The following is a 19,646-nucleotide window of genomic DNA, read 5'->3' as shown; positions in this document are numbered from 1 at the left end:
TCCCTGTGCTCCTGGGAAAGTTCAGCACCCAAATCCCCACTGCCTGGGCCAGGGAAGTGCCCACCTCCTCCGGGGAAGGGTGGGGGACAGGCCCCAGGCAAAAGTGATCCCAGGATGTTGTCCTTACACATTTAGGAGGTGGCAATCTAAACTGAGTCCTGATGCTAAACAGGGAGTGCAACAGGTCCCCTTCCTACTCATTTGTTTCCTGGATGTGAGAGGTCTGGCTTGGCTGTAGATGTGAATTAAGACCATTTTGGAAAAATCCTAATGCTAATGATAGGATGTTCTTCACATCATGCATTTGTCTACTGGTCTATTTGTTGTCTGTTTTTACAACTGTGAAAAGCAAAGAACATGTTCTTCAAGGCTTTGAGTATGGCAGCTGGCTTTGGGCTTTGAGTGCTAAAAAAAAAATATATAAACAAAATAAAGGCAAATAAATGTTGGTGGCTACAGAAAATTCAGTCTATGGAAGTCATGCTATGAAGTTTTCTTTGAATGGATGAGAGAAGAGGAGGTGATACTTTAAGTCATTATTATTTGGCAAACTATGGGGATCTCAGAGCTGTCTTTCCTCTCTGTGTAGCAAATTGTCATCAATGCTGCTATTAGAAGCCTGGCTACAGAAGATTAATTTAGATTTTTTTTTTTTTTTTTTGAGTTTAGATTTGATTTTCTGTTCTTCCCTGGAGGCGACAGGCATCTATTTTACATTGTGTAAGATACACATTTCAGGTTAGTACAGATATTTTTTTAAAAACACCATAATCAAAGGTTGCAAGACCATGAGCCTGGGATAAGTCAATAATGCTCTGAGCTTAGCTTCTAGCATCTGTAGTGTGTGCTGAGGCAGAGGGAAGCAAAGCTGTGATTCTATGTAGGCATGACCATTTAAATGACCTCTTTCTTATTGCTGAAAACCCAAAAGAAACAGGAATTAAATATGTTGCAATGGACATACACATAAGGTAGACAGAGCACTTAAAGAAAGGTCTGCTGAAAGGATATATTTCACATGCAAATGTGAAACCCAGCTGAAAAAAGGTTTTATGTAACTCTTCCCTCCTCCTGACTGAGTGACTTTGAAAATGTACAGTCACAGCCGGAAGGCTAAAAAGTCCTCTCTTCTACCCTCAACCTTCAAATTACTGCATGAAATACCAGCGGAAAAGGAAGGTTTGAAGCAAGATCTTTGGAGCTAAGATTCCTCTGCTAAACCTGGAATTGCTCGCTGAAATTTACTTGAAAGTAGCTGGAGGATTTCTCTGCTCTTTCGTTCATGAAGAGGACTGTGAGCCCCTGCTGTGAACGAGTGACTTCAGCTAAGGGTACTGATCTCCTCTCTCTTCCAGCTCGGTGCAGTCACTAATTTGTCAAAGGAGAAAGCTGCTTATCCTGCCTGAGTGGCTGCTGCCTGCCCTGGGGGAACCACAACTGGCTGGTCCTGCCGCTGGTGCTGCACTGTGCTGGGGGGCTAGGCCTCCAGGGGTTCACTTGTCCCTCCAGAAGGAGCACGTGGTGCACCACGCATTTCCATAAAAATTATGGGTACTATAAGAATTTTAAATATTTGAGACCTCTGTCAAATTGCTCTGCAATTGCACCAATATTTGCAAGTTTCTCTCTCTCCTCCTCGTTCTCTCCACAACAATGACAGCGTGTTGGAAACCAGCCCGTACTACTGCTTATGGAAATGGCAGGATGAAGGGAGAAGCACTGATGTATTCAGCTGTTTGTTGCACTGGCCTAAGTGATGGTGGTCAAAAATTTTTTGTTGTCTGTTTTTTGTTTTGTTTTGTTTTGTTTTGTTTTTCCATGCACATTAAGGAAATTGTCCCCATACAGCATGGCTTATTGTAGAGAATCATTGTTGGGGTGAAAAAGAGATTCAGGTTTAGATTATTATATTAAAATTTTTCCATGGCTCAAATCTCTAGTTCTGGAAAAGTATGTTTCAGAGAGATTGGTGAAGACAATTAGAGGGCTATGCCTCCAGGTTTTGTTTTTATATATTCCTAACGTCATCTCAAGACAGGTTCTTTCAACTGTTTGGTAAAGACATGGTTGGAGAAGAGGTCGACACCATTATAATGTCTAAAGAAAAAGTGTAAATGCAGTGATACTAGCTCCTAATGCTTCACATTGTCTTCAGTTATTGCATCCTGCATGGTGCTGAGAAGAAGATGTCATTAATCATTTGTAGTGACACATGGCTTCTGAACTGTTTAATTATTTTTTTCTGTTTAAAACAGAATTATTTTCTCTGTCTAAAACAAATGGAAAAACTGCATAGTCTTGCAGCTCATGTTGTATCAGAGATGACTGTGATTCTAGGATGATATTCACTCTTTTAAAGTGTAAAAGCATGTACTCCAGCAATTTTTGAGGGTGCTGAGCCAAAGACAGTACGTTTTCATCTCTGATAGCCTGATTAAGAGGAAATGTGTGGTACCTACATGAGAGATAAGATTAGGGTGCCATGGAGAATGGAGCAGCCAGTGACTTACCACGTCAATTATCTGCAGCAAAGAAAGCTGAAGCTCGACTACAAGGGGCTGGGAGTCGTTCATGACCGGTCGCTCAAGACGATTGTAGTTTCTCAGCAGCTCTCTGTACAAGCGCCTCTGGCTTTCACCCTGCAGAGAGACTAGGGGAAAAGAAAGAAGGCAGCTGTCACTGAGTCTGGTCCCATTGTCCTCATCGGTTGTCTGTTTAGCTGAAAAATCCCTCTTAATATGTTGGTAATTTGAAAGCTGTTTTCCAAAAACTAACTTCCCCCAAACTCTGTGTGTAGGTGTGACAGACACGGTTTTTCTACATAGGTGACTGGTGAGATCCTAAAGAAAAAGAAAATAAAAAGAAAAAGGGAAAAAAAAAAAAAAAAAAAAAAAAAAAAAAAAAACTATTAACACTTTAACTGGTTACTAACACTCAAAAACTACCAAACATCCTTTTGGACTCAGAGTAAAAGTCCCCCACTGCTTGGCCCCATCCTGATGATGATCAGGACTCCAGAACTGCCAGACAGCTTGCTGGAAGGCAGTGAGAGCACCTTCATTTGCTTGTGCTTATTTCCTAGAGATGGGCTGCTGTGTGCCAGTGCTGGTATTACTCGGACACACTGCGTGTTTACTCAGCATGTATAACAGGTATGCTTGTAACTCAGGGCTGATGTATCAGCCCTTCTCTGAGTGCTCAGGAAGCAGGAAAAAGCCTTCTAAATACCCTCTTTGGTTTTGTGTGGAAGCCTCTACAGGCTTTGGGTTGACATTTTTCCTTCAGATGGCAGCACACTTTGCTGGCACCAAATGAGGCAGTGGTTTGGAGGCCAGAATGTGCGGCAGGTATGTGTAACAGTGGTATTGAGCTCATGCTGTTAGAGGCTTAACTGGGCTTCCTGTGGCAATGGTCTCAACACAGCCGCTGTCATGCAGACAAAAAAGCCTGTGAGAGACTAGCAGGATTTCAGTCTGTGCTTAAATTGCACCATTCTTCTGTGTCCTGTCATCCTGCTTTTGTGATGGGCATGGAGCACGGTCATGTACCTGGTGTTGCAGTGTTTTCAGGCCACAGCAAGCATGGATGAGGCTGTGTAGCAGTGATTGCTCCAGTTTCCTCCTATGGTAACATCAGCAGCTCACTGGGGTTTGCTTTCCAGGAGCTTGGGTCCCATAGGACCATGCAGGTTTTGGTGCCCTGCCTGGTGGCAGCCTGAGCTCAACTCAGAGATCATCAAACAGAGTGTGGGCCATGGGCTGCAGGTTCTCTCAGGCCAAACCAGTCCTGTCTGCTTGGCTGTACATCCCTTACATTGTAGAAATGCAACCTCTGGCAGTGAATCTACACACTTGGGGCTGAGGCATTTTTAATACACTGTGACTCTTTTTAACTCTTGAGCAGAGGTCTTCACACTGAGACCAGGAATCCTCTCACAGTGGCTGTGATGAATACCTTTTTGACAGTCCAAGCAAACTCTAACAACTAATTCTTCTCTCCCCAGCATTTTACTGTGCTCAGCAAGCCCTGCAAGCCTGGAACAGGCATCTCCAACACAGCAGCCATGCCTTTTAAAGCTGATAATGTTGCTCAGTTAAAAAATATGTTTAATTCAGATTTGTTCCCATTTTCCTGATACTGAGGGGAGTTTTGTGGCTTACCAGTACGGCAGTGCCTTGTGAACAAGGAGAAAGAGTGTTTTTGTTTATTTTGGTGAGTTACACTGACTCATCATCTTCATGGACCCTCTCTTCTCTTGAATAATACATAACATGTTCATGGGGGCCCAAGGGAGCAGGTGCTGTAGGGCTGCTCCAGTAGCCCTTACTGACACACTGGACACTGCTTTACCATCTGCAGTGACAAGCTCTGGCCACAGTTTCTCACTTCACCAGCTTAAGTAAGCTTCCTTGCAAGGCAGTGATTAAAGTCCTCTTAATATATTAATTTCCAGTGCCTCAGCAGGCTCCAATTACCTTTTAATATTCTTCCGTGGGAAGGAAACCAGTGAAAACCACAAGACATCATCCTATGCAAAGAGGCTCTGTGTTTTGAGCAAATCTGCTGTCCTTTGACTCACCTAACACACTCCCCCTGCTCCCCTCTCCTGCTCCTGTGCTTTGGGGAAGGAATGACTGCCTGCACTATTGCCCTCATTCTGAGGGGCATTATGTAATGTTTGCCTTTAACATCCCTTTTAAACTGTCTACCTCAGCTTTTTGCAGCAGAGAAGTGCCCTTCACCAGGCTCGGGAAGTTGGCTGGGCTGCAGGAGTGCCCCGGTACCGTCACTGTCATGGTGCATTAAAACAGCTCACTGAGGGAGGCCTGGATTGGAGAAATCTCAGCACAACCCTTTGCAGTGCGCTCCATGAAAATGTCTTTGCACCGTCAGCTCAATTAACCCACCAGTGCACTTTTTGTACCTGGTTTTCCACCCTGTCTTCAACTCTCCCCTCTGCAATGGGGTCCTATTGCTTTGCAACCTCTTGTATCCAAAGCTGTTAACATAACCTTCGCTGATCTATACTTAGCCTGCTGAGTTAGCAAGAGTAGCCTCATGTTTGTGTGCTGCCTGGTTGTGTTTACAAAATCACACAGATTCAGAAGCAGCAGAGCTTCTGGGTTCTCCTGGCATGTAGCCTTGGCAGCTATTGGTATCACAAAAACCTGGTACGTCTAATCAAACCGCTGTCTCTCTGCTGTATTTTGGAGAAGAAACTGAGTAGGCTGAGAAGTCAGGGTTGTGTTTTCATAGGCTTTTTCTTAAAATTGTAATTTTCAGATACTTAATGTTTCCTACTCCAGAGAGATTGCTGCTTTTTTCCCCTCTGATGCTTGTGCTAATGCATTGTGACACTACAACTCTGAGTGCTAAATGGAGTGTTTGCTGGAGATGGGGAAATCTGCATCTCTCAGGAATAATGGTAGAATAAGCTTTACCATTGCCTACCCCTCAGCTGCAGAAATCTCACCAAAAGCAGTGTCACTGTGAGCTCACTGGTCCCTAATACAAAGTTTCATCTTTTAAACTAGGCTGGAAGTTGAGCGTCAAAACTTCAGCTTACCAGGTCAGTCTCCCAAAAGCAATGCCAGACTTGCTGGTCTGTGTATGTTACAGGGAAAGTACAAGCAATGGTCATTAAGGAAGATGCTTGCTAGATGCAGCATCTTTAAATAAAAGAGAGATTTGTGTGTCACACTGCCTCAGCCAGTGTCCCCTGTGCTGCTCAATTATCTCCGAAGTAGTAGCAAAACACACTGTCTTCACTAAAATTTGAGGGAAGCATGCCCAGTGGATGATGGCACTATTTCTCACAACACCCTCGGAGACAAGCAGATGCTTTTCAGGCTAGGTAAGTGAACGGTGAGGTGGACTGTCAGGTTCAGAGGGCTGTAATCAGCAACATGAAGTCCAGCTGAAGGCCAGTCAGCTTCGGAGTACCCCAGGGGTGGATACTAGGGATACTAGCTAATTAACATCATTGATGTTAATGTCTGCACACTCAGCAAGTTTCCAGGTGATTCAAAAGTGAATGGCTGATGCACCACATATTTGTGCTGCCTTTCACAGGGACAGATTGGACAACTGGCTGACAGAAATTTCAGAAACTTCATGAAGTTCAATTAAAGGAGATGCAAAGCTCTGCGTCTGCGGATGAACAACCTCAGGCTGGAAGCCCACTGGCTGGAGAGCAGTTTGGCAGAAAAGCCTTGGTGGGCCTTGTTGACACCAGGTGAGCCAGATGAGCCTCAAATCTACCCTTGCAGTGAAGAAAGCCACCAGCACCCTGAGCTGCATCAAGCAAAGCCTCACCAGCAGGTCAGAGGAGGTTATTCTTGCTCTCTGCTCAGCAGTGGTGAGACAAACCTGGAGTGGTGGTTCTGGTTCTGGCCTCCTCAGGACAAAGGAGACATGGACTTACTAGAACAAATCCACCAAAAGGCCATAAAGGTGATGAAGGGACTGGAAGGCTTCTCCAATGAGGAAAAGCTGAGAGAGTGTTCTTCTGTTCAGCCTAGAGAAGAGAAGATTCAGGTGGGATCTTACCAGTGCCTACCTGATGGGCAGAAGTAAAGAAAAGGGAATCAGGAAAAGGGAAGAGGAAGGGTTAGGGCAAGGGTAAGGGAACATGATTTTCAGTAAGGAATGTAGTAAGCCTCTAGAACAAAAGCTACTACACCTCAGTGTCCTAATCAGGACTGCTGAATATCAAAATATGCTGGATGTCTCTCTTCAAAATATGCTTAAACCAAAAAGCATGGGTTTGGGGTTGTGAAGTGAAATGCAATGTTTGAGGTAGGCAGAGTTTTGGAGTATGTTATTGCCTAAGTTTTACTCTCTGAGTAACCTAAGTTGGTTCTCTAAACTGTTGTGGCTTTTTGTTTGTTTGTTTGTTTGCAATTTGCAGACATTTGGAAAAGAAGAAGACAATTAACCCATGGAATAGATAGAGTCCCTTTATGGTTTTCTGAAAAGCTTTATGGGTAGCTGGGGTATCCATGGACTATGTTCATCTCTTCAGTACCTCTCTGAATCTCCTCCTATACAGCTGCATGTGGAAAGAAGTCTGCAAAAAGCCCTTATTGTGATACCCACTGATTGATCAACATGATCTATAAACTGCAACCAAACCTCTTGGGAATACATGTTATAATGAGACTGCATCTTTCTTTCTAGGACGGAGTTGCTGAGAACTGCACTGCAAGGTAATTTGCCCAGGAACTATTTCTCTATTACAGTATGCTACCATCTCCTCCAGCAGGAGGTGTGAGAATATATAGGTCTCTCCTAATGCATTACCAAGAGATCGGGGAAAGCCCCTGTGAAGGTGTGGTGTCCTCTCTGCTGGATCAGTGGGTCCTGTGATGTGAAGGAAGAGCCTGTACCAAGGAAACAGAAGATGGAAGCCTCCCTATGGGCTCATTTCTGAAATGCCTCTGAACAGCTGCCATTCTCCTCCTTCATTCTCTTACAACATGCTCGCCTTGAATTATTTCTGCAGGAGATAAAGCAAGACGCCTTGGTGTTATTTCACAGTCTGGGCTCTGTCTTTCTTTGCACACACAGAGTCTGTGTGTAAGATTTCATCATTGTTAAGTGCAGACATGTTGTAATGCCACAGATAGGCTAGGCAGAGACACTAAGGGTGAAACGTGGGATAATTGGATATCAAATAAACATCTGCAGAGCTTTAGTAGCTAAACAGCAGAGATCTCTTCAGGGCAAATCTAGAAGCAAGAACATCCAGGTATTTGGATAACGTGTGGCTTAACAGCTACAGGGGGAGAGGCATGTTTGATGTGGCTAGCACAGATGGTGTCTCATACTGACTGTATGGTATCATATATAAAGGGTTTTGAATTCTCTGAGACGTTGCAATTAAATTAGATCAAGCTGGTGCTGGATGATGTCAGCTCCAAGCCAGCAACTCTGCATGCTTAAGCTCAAGCTCAGAATGAACTCCTCGTGTCTTCTTGCCAATGATGGCTAGGAGAGCTGCCTCAGTAGGCATGCATGTGTGGTGGTGACTTCAGATGTGCTGATCTTACTGCGACTCAGATATCTGTGCATGCTGCAAAACTAAAGATAAATGTTTAAACAACCCCAAACCACTGCAAAGAGAGGAAAAATATATTTAAAAATAAATAAAGAAAGAAAAAGACGTAAACCTGACTAAAACTAGTGAAGCCATTTCCCCTGACCTGTGTGCTGCATGTGGTTTGTGGCATTGCACTGGTTTCCTCCCTTCACGTTTTGCTTGGCCTGATGAAGAAACAGAGATGTGTGTCCTGACATGTGGCTGTGGGCTGACCGCAGACCTCTTCTACTTTCTGTCTGCCTGGGTTCCTCTGGGATTGACTTGCCTCTTCTGTGCTTGAGTGGCAGCCTGAAGTCCCCAGCGTGTCACCGTAATACTCCTTGCACCTTCTGTGGGTTTGGGTTCAGATCTGGTTAAGAGTTTGTTGGGTCTGGAGGCTGATCAGTGTTGTCTGGTAAGTATGGCTGTCAAAATTGCCGCTATCTCTGGCCAGACTGTCCATATGCTATCCCCAGGAAGGCCAGATGCTCCTTCCTTTCCTAAGAGTAGTGCTGTCATGTCTTGGCTGATAGATCCCACTGCTCTGCTTTGCATGCAGAGCTCCCTGAGCTCCAAGGCAAGAGCCCAGCCTTGCCAGCTTCCCAGGTTTGCTCCAAAAGGGGCCAGCTTCTTGACCAAGCAACCGCAGTGTGGGTGATAGGTTGGCTTGCTATGTACAGTAAAGAATAAATATTAAATTGTAAATATAAACAAGAGAGTAAGTGGAGTAACGGAGATTTCAAAGCTGGTCTGAGACATATTTCTCGTGTTTAGTGATCACTCTTCCTATTCTTAATGTTGTTCCCTGGATTTATTTTGATAATCTCTTGACTTTTTTTGTCTATATTGTGCCAGCTTCTAGCTGAATGCTTTCTAGTTGTTGCCAATTTCTTTTGGCACAGGCATGAGTCTTACACACAAGCTATTACTTTATTCATAGAAGTTTATAGTAGTTATTTGTACCTAAATAATTTCAGTTCAAATGTCATATTTTTCCTACATCACTTTTCTTGACACATACGCATGCTAATATGCCTCTGAATTAAAACATGCCTTTTTTTCTTCCTTCTTCAAAAACAGTTCATAGAACGATTTGCATACAAACAGCACAGTAAATTAAAGTCAACAGCATATTGTCAACAACATATTTCTCATTCATCACTTTATTCCTTTCACATGTTTTGTTCCCTGCTACTTTCAGAAAGCATCCAAAACTGCAGCAATATTGTGGTTGTGGTGTTTATTCAATCTCCTTGCACTTTCTGCAGGTATTTAACCCCAGTTTTTGCATTTTTTTCCTCTTTGTTTCTTTGCATACTGTGGTGTGGTTTTTTTTTTTTTTTTTCACTTTCCTTGTTTCTTTTTTGGGTGTTTATGTATGTTTGGTTTGGTTTGTACTATTTTGCAAAAGAAGTTGCGTGGAGTTCTGGTCTTTTTTGAAAATCAGTGTCATTATACTGATAGGTATTCTTACATTTCATTATATCACAATTGCCTACAGTCTCAGTGTGACTGAAACATTTACACAGCAAAAGACATTAGGAAAACATTTGTGCAGCAAACCTAACTCCCAGAACTTTCACGTACTTTCCTAACAAACTGCAAACTCTTCTGGAGTACCTTATCTTCTACTAGCTATATTCTCTTTAGTTTATCGTTGCAGGGCTACAGGGGTTTTAGCTATCTCTGAGTGAACACAAATATAATGATCAGAGGAAGATGCATACCGTCCACAATTATGAATTGTGGGAGAAGTAACAGAAGTCGTATCAGAGAAAAAACAAGTTGTTTCACATGCAAATTCACTGAAATAAATAATTGGAATGACAACACCGCTTGCTAAAATGTGGTATGTCCTACTGCTTTGGTAGCTATAAAAAAGCATCTGCCTAATTTTGTATATTTTGCAGATTTCTGAGAATGTAAAGCATGCCACTGCCATATGTCACTTAATCCCCAGAGACACAAATGTGTCCCATCCGCTTTTGTTCTTATGTGCAGCATTTTCACTTTTGTCTGTGGCTGCAAAGGCATTATTTCTTTCAATGCCCTTTGATTTAAAATGCACACCATCACACCTTCGGGGAAGAGTACTCACATACTAGACAATGGAATCATATCAGTTGCCTCAACCCTGCGTGTGTCTGTGTGTGAGTACTGTGTATTTGAATACGTCTGTCATTTAAAATCTCTTTTTAATCTGCTTCCCTTCTGGGTAATATTTGACTCTTATCTTCAGCTCTCGCTACGCAGATTGTTTTTGCATCTTACACTCAAAACTCATTAGTTACCCAGAGGAATGTGAGAAATGCCTGCTTTTCCTACACAAAAAAAAAAAAAAAAAAAAAAAAAAAAGACCTAATCTTCCTGATATTGGTCATCTCTGCTCTTTTATACCAGATAAAGAGCTCCCGATGCAGAGATGGGTATTAAAGGGTATGTGAGGAAAGGTTTCAACTCAAAGACTTTAGGCACATGACAACATGCTAAAAAGAGTATATAGGCCATTATATAATGAAAGGACGGGATTATTTTTTTTTTTTTTCAGTGGTCCTGATGGTTTGATGCAGATGTTTTAAAGGCTGAGATGTGTGTGTAAGGTGAAGAGACATGCATTAGGATATTAACAGTGGGAGACCTCTCAAATTCATGGCAGCTAGGAAAAAAAAACAAAGGGGAAAAAAAAAAAAAAAGCTGTATTTTTTTTGTATTATGCTAGTTTACATCATCTCCATGCAACATAAGTGCAGTTAATACAATCATAGAGGTGGAGGAGCGCAGGAGGAAGGAGTTGGAGCAGGGGTGAAGACTGGGACTCTCCTTGCCAAGACATATTACGGGGAGCTGTGGTTGTGCAGAGGTGACTCCTGCTGGCCTTCCAGAGATCACTGTGAATGAGCAGTGATGGACACCAGTGGAAACAAATAAAACCACACGATAAAAGTGAGGCACTGGGGACACAGCCATCAGCATGCTGGAGCAGGCTGCTGAATTCCCCACTCACACTGGCTCGCAGAGCAGCATCCTTCCACATCCCTTCACCTCTGCACAGTTCAGTACCCAAGCCAGTAAATGAAGGGAAAGCCCCCATCGAAAGAGCACTATGAACCTCACTAATCGAGTGCTGCTAATTAGGCAGCCATGATGATCTGCACCACATTCACAGATGTCTCTAAAGGAGCCCACTCAAGCCCATGAAATACCATTGCTACTGACCATAACCTCTGCGACGTGTTTGGTCACACTGCGTGCTTCATTTCCACAACAAGATGGTTGTGTGCAACATTTTCACTCTGACCTGTCCTCTGCATCATCCAGAGCAGTTCGACTGCCAGTGTAGCTTCAGCAACATCACATCAAGGCAATTGTTTTGAGGCAAGGTCCCTCCATCACCCCTGAGCTGTGAAAAAAGGAACAGCTTTCTCTGCCTAGCAAAGGCAAGTTTGTGACTAAGCAAGAGCACTTGGGAGAGTGATGTCTGATTTTCATCTTTGCTTTCTTCACATCTTGGGAACTTTTCGTCATCCTGGGAGATCAACTATTTTTCTCTTCCTCTTCTTCCAGGGTCCTGCTGATCCTGGATTTATTTTTATTTTTATATTTTTATTTTTATTTTTATTTTTATTTTTATTTTTTTTCTATTTATATTGTGATATTTTCAGGGGAGAAGGTGGAGACTGAACACTGGTTTGCACAATAAACTGTATTTGTCATTCCAGCCTCCAGCACTATTATTATCTACAATGGGTTTATATATATATAAAAAAAAAAATCTCTTCCTATCATCTCCTCAGCCCCCAGCAGATTTACTTATTTGTTTCCGTATCTGAAATCATATTACACCTGCCTGTCCACCTAGGTTTTCCCAGATCTGAGCAACAGATGATGAACTTTTGCCCTTCGAGCCTGTAAACCGTACTTGCACAACAATTATAACCAGCAAAGGCACTGAGGATTCAAAAGCCAAATTCAGTGATGGCTTCTTCTGCCTTCGTCCTGCATTGTTCAAGACTCCGCTGTGGCCTTGGAGCAAAGTGGGAGGGCTGCACTGCCTGCAAGGCATGGGCAAGGGCAGTCAACATGGACCTGGGAATGTAGAGAAAGTTGCAAGGATTCTGTGTTAGAAACTCAAATGGTGGATGGCAAGAAACACTGTGTCAGGGCCCCATGAAGTGGATGTGAGCTTCCCTGCTGGGAATTTTGACAGCGCCTTGAACAGCTGCTCATTTCTCATCCTTTTCTGTGCTGCACACCTGAACCGGGAAATATGAATATACATCTTTTCAAGATCCGAAATAGTTTACTGCGAGGGAACCAAAACTTACATAAAACATTTGTGGATGAGAATCACCCCTGTTTGAAGCTGCAGTGCTCAGGTTGCACTAGGCCAGGCTAAACTTGCAGCCCATCTATGTGAAAGATGCTGCATTGATAGATAGCTGGTGATAGTTCGGAAGTTTTGGCAGCCAAAGAGGCTGCTATTAAGCAGCTTTGCTGAGGGAAAGAAGTCTTAGTCTTTAGTGGTGCAGGTCTTCAAAGGCAAAGGGAACTGTAAATACAGGCATGAATATTCCTAGCAGGGAGTCTGAATCTATTTTGCACTGAAGACAAAAGCTGCTTCTAGGAGCGTCTCAAGATGATGAGGGAAATGGCTGATTCTTAGCAAATTAGACTTGTGACCAATCAAACAAGGGTCTGTGGAGATCTGACCCAGGACACTTGAAATTGCAAGATGTGCTTTGATTTGGCTGATTTCAGCACAGATTTGCCTTTGCTTATATCAAGTGGCTGAACTCAGGCTGTATCATGAAGGATACAGCTGTTTTCTTCCGTACTCTGAATGTCACAAGGTCTCAGTGGCACACGTGTGTTTATTAGCTTTGATCTGTCTCCATTTCTGGGATTGTAAATGCTTTTGTCCTGTTTTTTTAGGGGATCAACGGGGAGACGAAATATATTGTTTTCATTGCTGCCAACCAAAACTGCATCAGCTGACTAACCCTGACTAAGAGAAATGAACTGCAGTGAAAATGAGGTACTCCCAGGCAACGATGGCATGGGAGCCTGATTTTGACATGTTTTTATCTGCCTATTTTAAAGCCTTGGTAACCTCAATGTACTGCTCCTGAGTTATGTCAGTACAATTGTGTGTCCAGGTGGAGCATGGCAGTCATCTTGTGATGCAGTAGTGGACACCTGAAGATGCTGGTATGCTCAATCTCTGAGAGAACACAACTAACTTGAAAAGCAGAAAGTGAGCCTATGCTGCCATGCCTGCTCTCTTTCATGCCCCAGCATACAGACTTCCTTAGTCATTTTGACCCAAAAGGAAAACTATTTTCCCAGTTGGAAGGAGGCTTCCCCTGGGGAAGGATGGCTCCTCTCCTTACCCACACACATGTTCCCAGTTGATCCATTGTTTCCATTAGCCTTTCCATTAGGTGCTATATACTAAAATGGGCGAGAGGTGAGAGGGGAACTGAAATTGCAATCATGAATGTAAGCACCAGTATCACATCTGTTAGAAGGCAGGGAAGATAACTTGGTCTTGAGAGGAGAGAAAAAAATCTGCTTCACAGGTATTTGCAAGCATGGCTAATGCTTTTCCTTTTAGCTTGGGGTAGGCCAGTGAAAATTTCATGGATAACCTGTGGTTCCTTCAACCCAGTGCCTGCTGAGGTGGAGTGAATCTGTAGCTCTGAGAGATGATTTTAGCTCTGTGGTTTGACTATCCCTGTTTACTGGAATCCATGAGCAAACCAGGCGTTTGTTTTGTTGGGAATCCATAAGTAGGTTGACTTTGGAGAGTGTTTTTTAATTAGCTTTCTAGCTGACAGCTGTGGAAATAAGCCATTGTAACAAATTATCATTACAATTATTACAAAAACAGACATCCAGTAATTTGCCCCATATCATTCATGTCTGTCTAAGCAATACATGTGTGAGGGGATCCTTCCTCTCCAGCATGGAGGGTTGCCTGTGAAGTCTCTGACCTCCTAAATTCTTGGTCTCCTCTATAACTTGAGGATGAAGCCTAAACAAGAATGGATACAATTCAAAGTCACTGCCTGGGTGACAGCTGAAGCACTGACAACGAAAAACCATATAACAAATGTTTTTTATTATTGTTATTTTTTCTCTATTCCTGTTCTTACAGCTGCTCCTTCTCAAGCTAGTGTGCTGATGTCTTTTCTAAAGTGGAACAATATTCAGGGGATATACTTCATTTGTCATGACCTGCTCTGCCACTCTGCAGGCTCAGGGCAAAAAAAGTTCTTCAAAAAGAGAGAAGGAAGGGTAAGAAATGTTAAATGTATTTTCCACATCATTATATAAAAACAACAACAACAATTTGTTTTTTTTCCCCCTAAGCCTACTGACTCAACGATGAAAACAATACGTAGCATCCTACTCCACAGCCAGCATATATACAGCATCATCGAGGCCCACTGCATGACACACAATTAGCTTTGTGCCTAACGAAGCCTCCCTAGAGCAACTGAGGACACTGACCCTATGGAGTGAGTCCAGTGGGTGTCCCTGAGAGGAAGGGCTGCTGGAGCACAGCACATCTAGTGAGAGGTGGAGTGAAATTGGCTTGGTGATGAGAAATCAAAGGGGAGCTCTTCTGGCTGCCTCATCTCTCGCAAGGGAGGGCTGATGGTGGTGAAGTCAGACAGTCCTGAGAGGTGCTCAGGCACAGCACCAATCAGACAAAAGTCACATCTTGGGGCTTTTCCAGGAGATCAGTGCAACATCCTGGAAGACAACAAGGTCTGTAGAGCATCTAATTCTGGAAGTCAGTAAGTACTGCGGACACCCATTTTAGTTCTCTGGTAACCACAGTTTCTCTTAGCTGAGAAAGGCCAGTAGATAGCACGGCAGGGCAGGGTCACCTGCATCTTGTGTTTGATGAGCATAAGTACTCATGCTCATTATGTTATTTTTCTATTGCAATTCACTGACTTAATTGTGAGCCGTAGGCAGGAAGACTGTTATTTCCACTTACATCATCTGGTTCAGGTCTCTGCCTTGTTACCAGCTGCTTTGCTCAACACAGAAAGTACTTGATAAGCAGCACGTTTTCTTCAAGCTATATTTGCTCAGCAATAAACTCCTGCCAACCTGGCTCACTCCTTTGGGTGCTGCTGATTGCCACTGCTAGCTCTACCTGTCTAAGGCGGCTCTGCTCTCTTCCTTTATTAGATTATGCAGGCAGGAGGTGTCCTTGAACAACCATGCCAGGAGTGATGCAAAGGTTTTGATCTACGTTAATCACTCCTTGGAGCTGGAGAAACCTTCTTTCTCCCTCCTTGATTACCAGCTACAACATCCAATAGGTTACTGCCATCACTAACTCATCCTCTCCTCCACCTCTCTTTGGAGAACAAACCAGAGGGAGCAAAAAGGTCTGGAGCTCTCTTTAGAACCTGAATCTTGTGCCTGAAACCTTGTGCTCTGAGGTTGTCAGAAGTCCTCCTGTGCTGGAGCAAGGCTGAATGCTCCTAAGGCACCATCGGCCATTCTCCCAAAGACGACTTGGAAGATACCTTCCTGTGCACTGTACCAGCTGCTGGAATGATGCAACCAAGAGAGGATCAGCTCAGAAGATGTGGGGAACTGGGCAGAATGTGACCTTCAGACTTCAAATTAAGAGCATGAAAAGCTCTAAATAATATGGCTTTCATACCTGGTTCTAGTCAGGGAAATTATGAGATCTAAAGTTGAAGCTCTTCCATTGATCACCCAAGCTACCATGAAAACACACCATATTCTGTTAAGGCACAGGAATTCTAGCATCTATTCAGCAATGTCTCCTTGGACTAAACCAGTCTGATATTCACAGCTCACTGCAGTTCCGTCAGTCCTATGCAACCGAGGCCCAAAGTTTAGACTTCATATATAGACATTTAAATACCAGCCTTGATTCCTCCTGCTACAGAGATCTCTAAACTCCCTTCACTTCCATTTTAACTAGTTCACATTAATGAAATTGTAGCTTGGCAGCAGAATCTGGCCTTTTGAGACTGTCTTGCCAATGATTTTGCTGCTGCAGAAAGAGCACCTGCTTACATGGAAGTGAACCAAAGCCAGTATCCTAGTGAGGATTTGCTCCTAGAGATCACCAGCTGTTTTCTGATGTGATCACCAGAGCTCATGTAAACCAGCAGAGCCATGAGAAACCAAAAAAGGGGTACAGCATAAGAATTCAACTCTGTACTGTGAGACAAAGAAAAGATCTTTTTTTTTTTTTTTTTTTTTTTTGCACCAGCTCAGTAAGCCAAGTCAGGTTAAATTACTTCATCATTTACATCTTCTAGGTGGTAATCTTGTTTGCAGCATCCTCTGCCATGGGTTTTGTCCAACCCAGCTTAGCCCTCCATTCCCACAGGGTTGCAGGGTATGAGCTCGATCCTTACTTTGCCTTTGCCTTGGCTGAGCTTTTCAAAACACACAGCCGGAGTAGGGCCCTGATGTCAGCCTACACGGAGCAAAGAAACTAAGAGGTCTGACTCTGCTCTGTGTGGTGTGTATGACACTTTATGACTTCACTTAAAAAAAAAAAAAAAAAAAAAAAAAAAAAAAAAAAAAAAAAGGACATAAAAGTACAGTAATTAAAATACATCGGTTAGCTGTTCAGCCCAATATTTAGCAAAGTGTGTGTCTAACTCCTGGGTTGTTCAAACCCAGCAGGTGCCCAAGCACTGGGCTAAAAAAGGGAGGCGAGGTGCCTGTATGGTTGGTGAGGTGTATTTCTTGGGAGGAGAACTCCCTTACAAAGTCATTTGCAGCCTGGCTCCCCAGCTGTGCCATGCCTCAGGGAAGCCTCTGGGTCTGATCCCTCCGTTCCCATCCTTCTCTAGAGCAAGGTTTTCTAGTCACTCTGCTTGAGGTTACTATGAATCTGATGGACTCACAGGGGACTTCCATCCTCTGGATGCTCCTTCAGGAAGCTGATGACCAGTTTGCCTAATTTCACTAAGGCATATATCCCAAGAAAGCATCACTAGCTCCAGGTACTTTGGGAAGGACAGATGCAGTGACCTAAGAAGAAGGGCACAGCTCCCAGCAGCAGCACAAACAGAGCCGGGATGAGGTTGCTGAAATGAAAATTCATGGGGGAAAAAAAAAAAAAGTTTTGTTGTTGTTTTTTTTTTTGTTTGTTTGTTTTTGTTTTTTTTTTTCTAGTCCTTTTAACCACTTCCCTGTCAATCAGCCCTGCAGGAATTTTCAGTAGTTGAGGAACTGCTACGAATTCTGTTGAAACAACCCAGCACTACCTGCGAGTGATGTTAGTCATGACAGGCTTGCTGTGAATTCCACGAGTAGTCCTGTGGGAGTTCATTTGAAGCTTACTACTAAGAAGGCTCCACTATTGACAACATGTTAATAGCATCTTGATTTTTCTTCTGTTCTACCCCAACTGCCCAATTTCTGTGGATTTTCTCTTTTCTAGAAATAAAACATATAAATACCCATAGAGCAGAGGGTAAATAGGGAGCACCTTCATTACAGGTTCATTTTATTCTGTATTAGCAGTTGTCTATAAAAGCATATACTTGTAAACTTCTGGTAAAAGCACCTAACAAAAAATCCCCTGAATTATTTATAAAAGCTGTTTGAGTCTTCGTGTGCTGCTCAGAGAAACTGAACATCCTCCTTGGTGAAGTAGTGATTACTCAGTATTCAAAAGGCCATATTTTAAGTGTTTGAAATAGGACTGCACGTAAGCTGAGTTATATCAATAACCAGCAGCCATCACTTCGATGTTAGTTCAGCTCTGAAGTAGCACGGAAAGGTCTTACCAACACAGATAACAAGGTTCTTAATCAAACAAGGGGGGGTGGGGGGGTGGGGACGGGGACACACAACATTTTCTGCAATACCACTGCTACATCAGGCAACTGAAATGTGGAGCTGTAATAATGATATGCATCGTTGTTTTGAGGGTTCAGATAAACTAATGAGGAATTAGGATGACTTGTATAGTCCAGTGCAACAACACGAATATGTAACTTTCCAGTGCACCTGCATGTCTGAAGTATGTGGACTACCTTCCCTGTTTTAAAAGGCAATCCTTCTTTCTCTGTGTAGAAACCATGGGTAACATAACACAGTCCAGCACACCTGCAATACTCAATTTTAAAATTCATATTTGCTGCAGGCAGGAATGTTTCACCAAAAAAGCTGTTAGAGAGCAATAAAAGTGTATTTTGTGTAAAACCCAGAACATCTTTCAGGACTATGGCTATTTCAATCTCCCTTCCCATTTAAAAAATCTTTGTCATTAGCCTTGCATTCCTCTATGCTTAGGAAGAGTCACACAGATACTACTTTTGTTTGTAACATGACAAAACTTCAGAAGATAGCCTGATCACAGATGACAGCTTAGACTACAGCAGCCCATTATTATTTTTATTAGGTATTTCCAACTTACACCCGTCACTGCCTGGAAGGACTCTTTTTAAACGAACTCAAAGGTAGAAGAGAAAAACATTAAACCACAAATAGCAAAGTCATATGTTTATGCAGCTGCGTATCTTACCAAATAATGCACAGAAAGTAAACAGTTACTATTTTTCTTCTGGTTATATTTTCTTTGTAGAACAACATAATTTCAGCATCACACCTACAGTGTTCTCACAGCCATCCTGTCCAGTCTGGAGTTATAACTTCTCATTCCCAAAATAAACACTGATAGAATAAAATTATAAAGGAGAGCAAGAACATTTTCCACTCCAAATGCAATCATTTAATTTCTGAAAGTGAAAATAGCTCAGCTTTCATTTAAAAAGCACACCTTTTCCTTTCTTAAGAAAAGGTGCACAGTAGTGTAAGATATACAGACTTAATCAAACTTATTACAAAACTTTTCCTAACTTCAGTACTGCACCCTGATGAAGTTTAAACTAGATGCAGAAAAAAGTCCTGAAAAAGAGCTGGGGTGAGTGTGACTGGTGTTTATGAAAGAAATTAAAAAAAAAAAAAAAAAAAAAAAACAAACCAGACAACCACAGATGAACTTACCTTTAAAGAAAGACAGGAACAAGGATGCCCAGAGACATAGTCCAGAATAAAAAAATCCCAAGCACTTTTCTGTGAGCATTGTCGAAACTGGCTGGCTACCCCTCCTGAGCAGAAGGTGAAATAGGATCAAGTCTTGGAGAGAGCCTGCAACGACTGATGGATTTGGCAATTACAGTAAAAAGGCACCAAACCAAAAGCTTCCTACCAGGAGAGAGAAGAGCATTTGCCTGTGTGCTTCTCCAGTCCCCAGGAGCCAAATCAGTTCAGTGCTGGGTCAGTCAATCCAAAGACAAAGGAGCTGGCTACTTTGCTTGGGACTCACATTCCCAGGCACTCTGAGCCTTTCCTTGGTCAGAAGCAAATGCCAGCAATCCCCTCACACAGCTGTGTGTGTGTTGCAAGGAGGGGGAGCTGTGCTGCCTGGGAGATGCTTTCCACATCCCCAGATTGTACCTAACTCGAGACAGCACGTCTGCAGCGCTTCCAGTGCTTGCACTCGAGTGCCTCTAGAGCTGCTTCCCAGAAAAATGAGTTTGTG

The 19,646-nt window shown here is 42.9% G+C and overlaps 1 protein-coding gene across 1 annotated transcript in view; it reads right to left on the bottom strand.

The window, feature by feature from the left end:
* Positions 1-19,558, bottom strand: part of LOC137848388 (neuronal acetylcholine receptor subunit alpha-7-like) — a 58,589-nt gene extending 39,031 nt beyond the window's left edge. The window contains exons 1-2 of the mRNA XM_068667468.1: positions 19,109-19,558; positions 2,511-2,650 (exon numbers count right to left, since the gene is read on the bottom strand). Of these exons, the coding sequence (XP_068523569.1) occupies positions 2,511-2,650; positions 19,109-19,187 (219 nt within the window). The 5' untranslated portion in view covers positions 19,188-19,558. The remainder of the gene's footprint in view (positions 1-2,510; positions 2,651-19,108) is intronic.
* Positions 19,559-19,646: the final 88 nt, after the last annotated feature.

Source organism: Anas acuta, chromosome Z (genome assembly GCF_963932015.1).
Source record: "Anas acuta chromosome Z, bAnaAcu1.1, whole genome shotgun sequence".
NCBI classification, from domain to species: Eukaryota; Metazoa; Chordata; class Aves; order Anseriformes; family Anatidae; genus Anas; species Anas acuta.
This window is presented reverse-complemented; position numbering and strand designations above follow the sequence as displayed.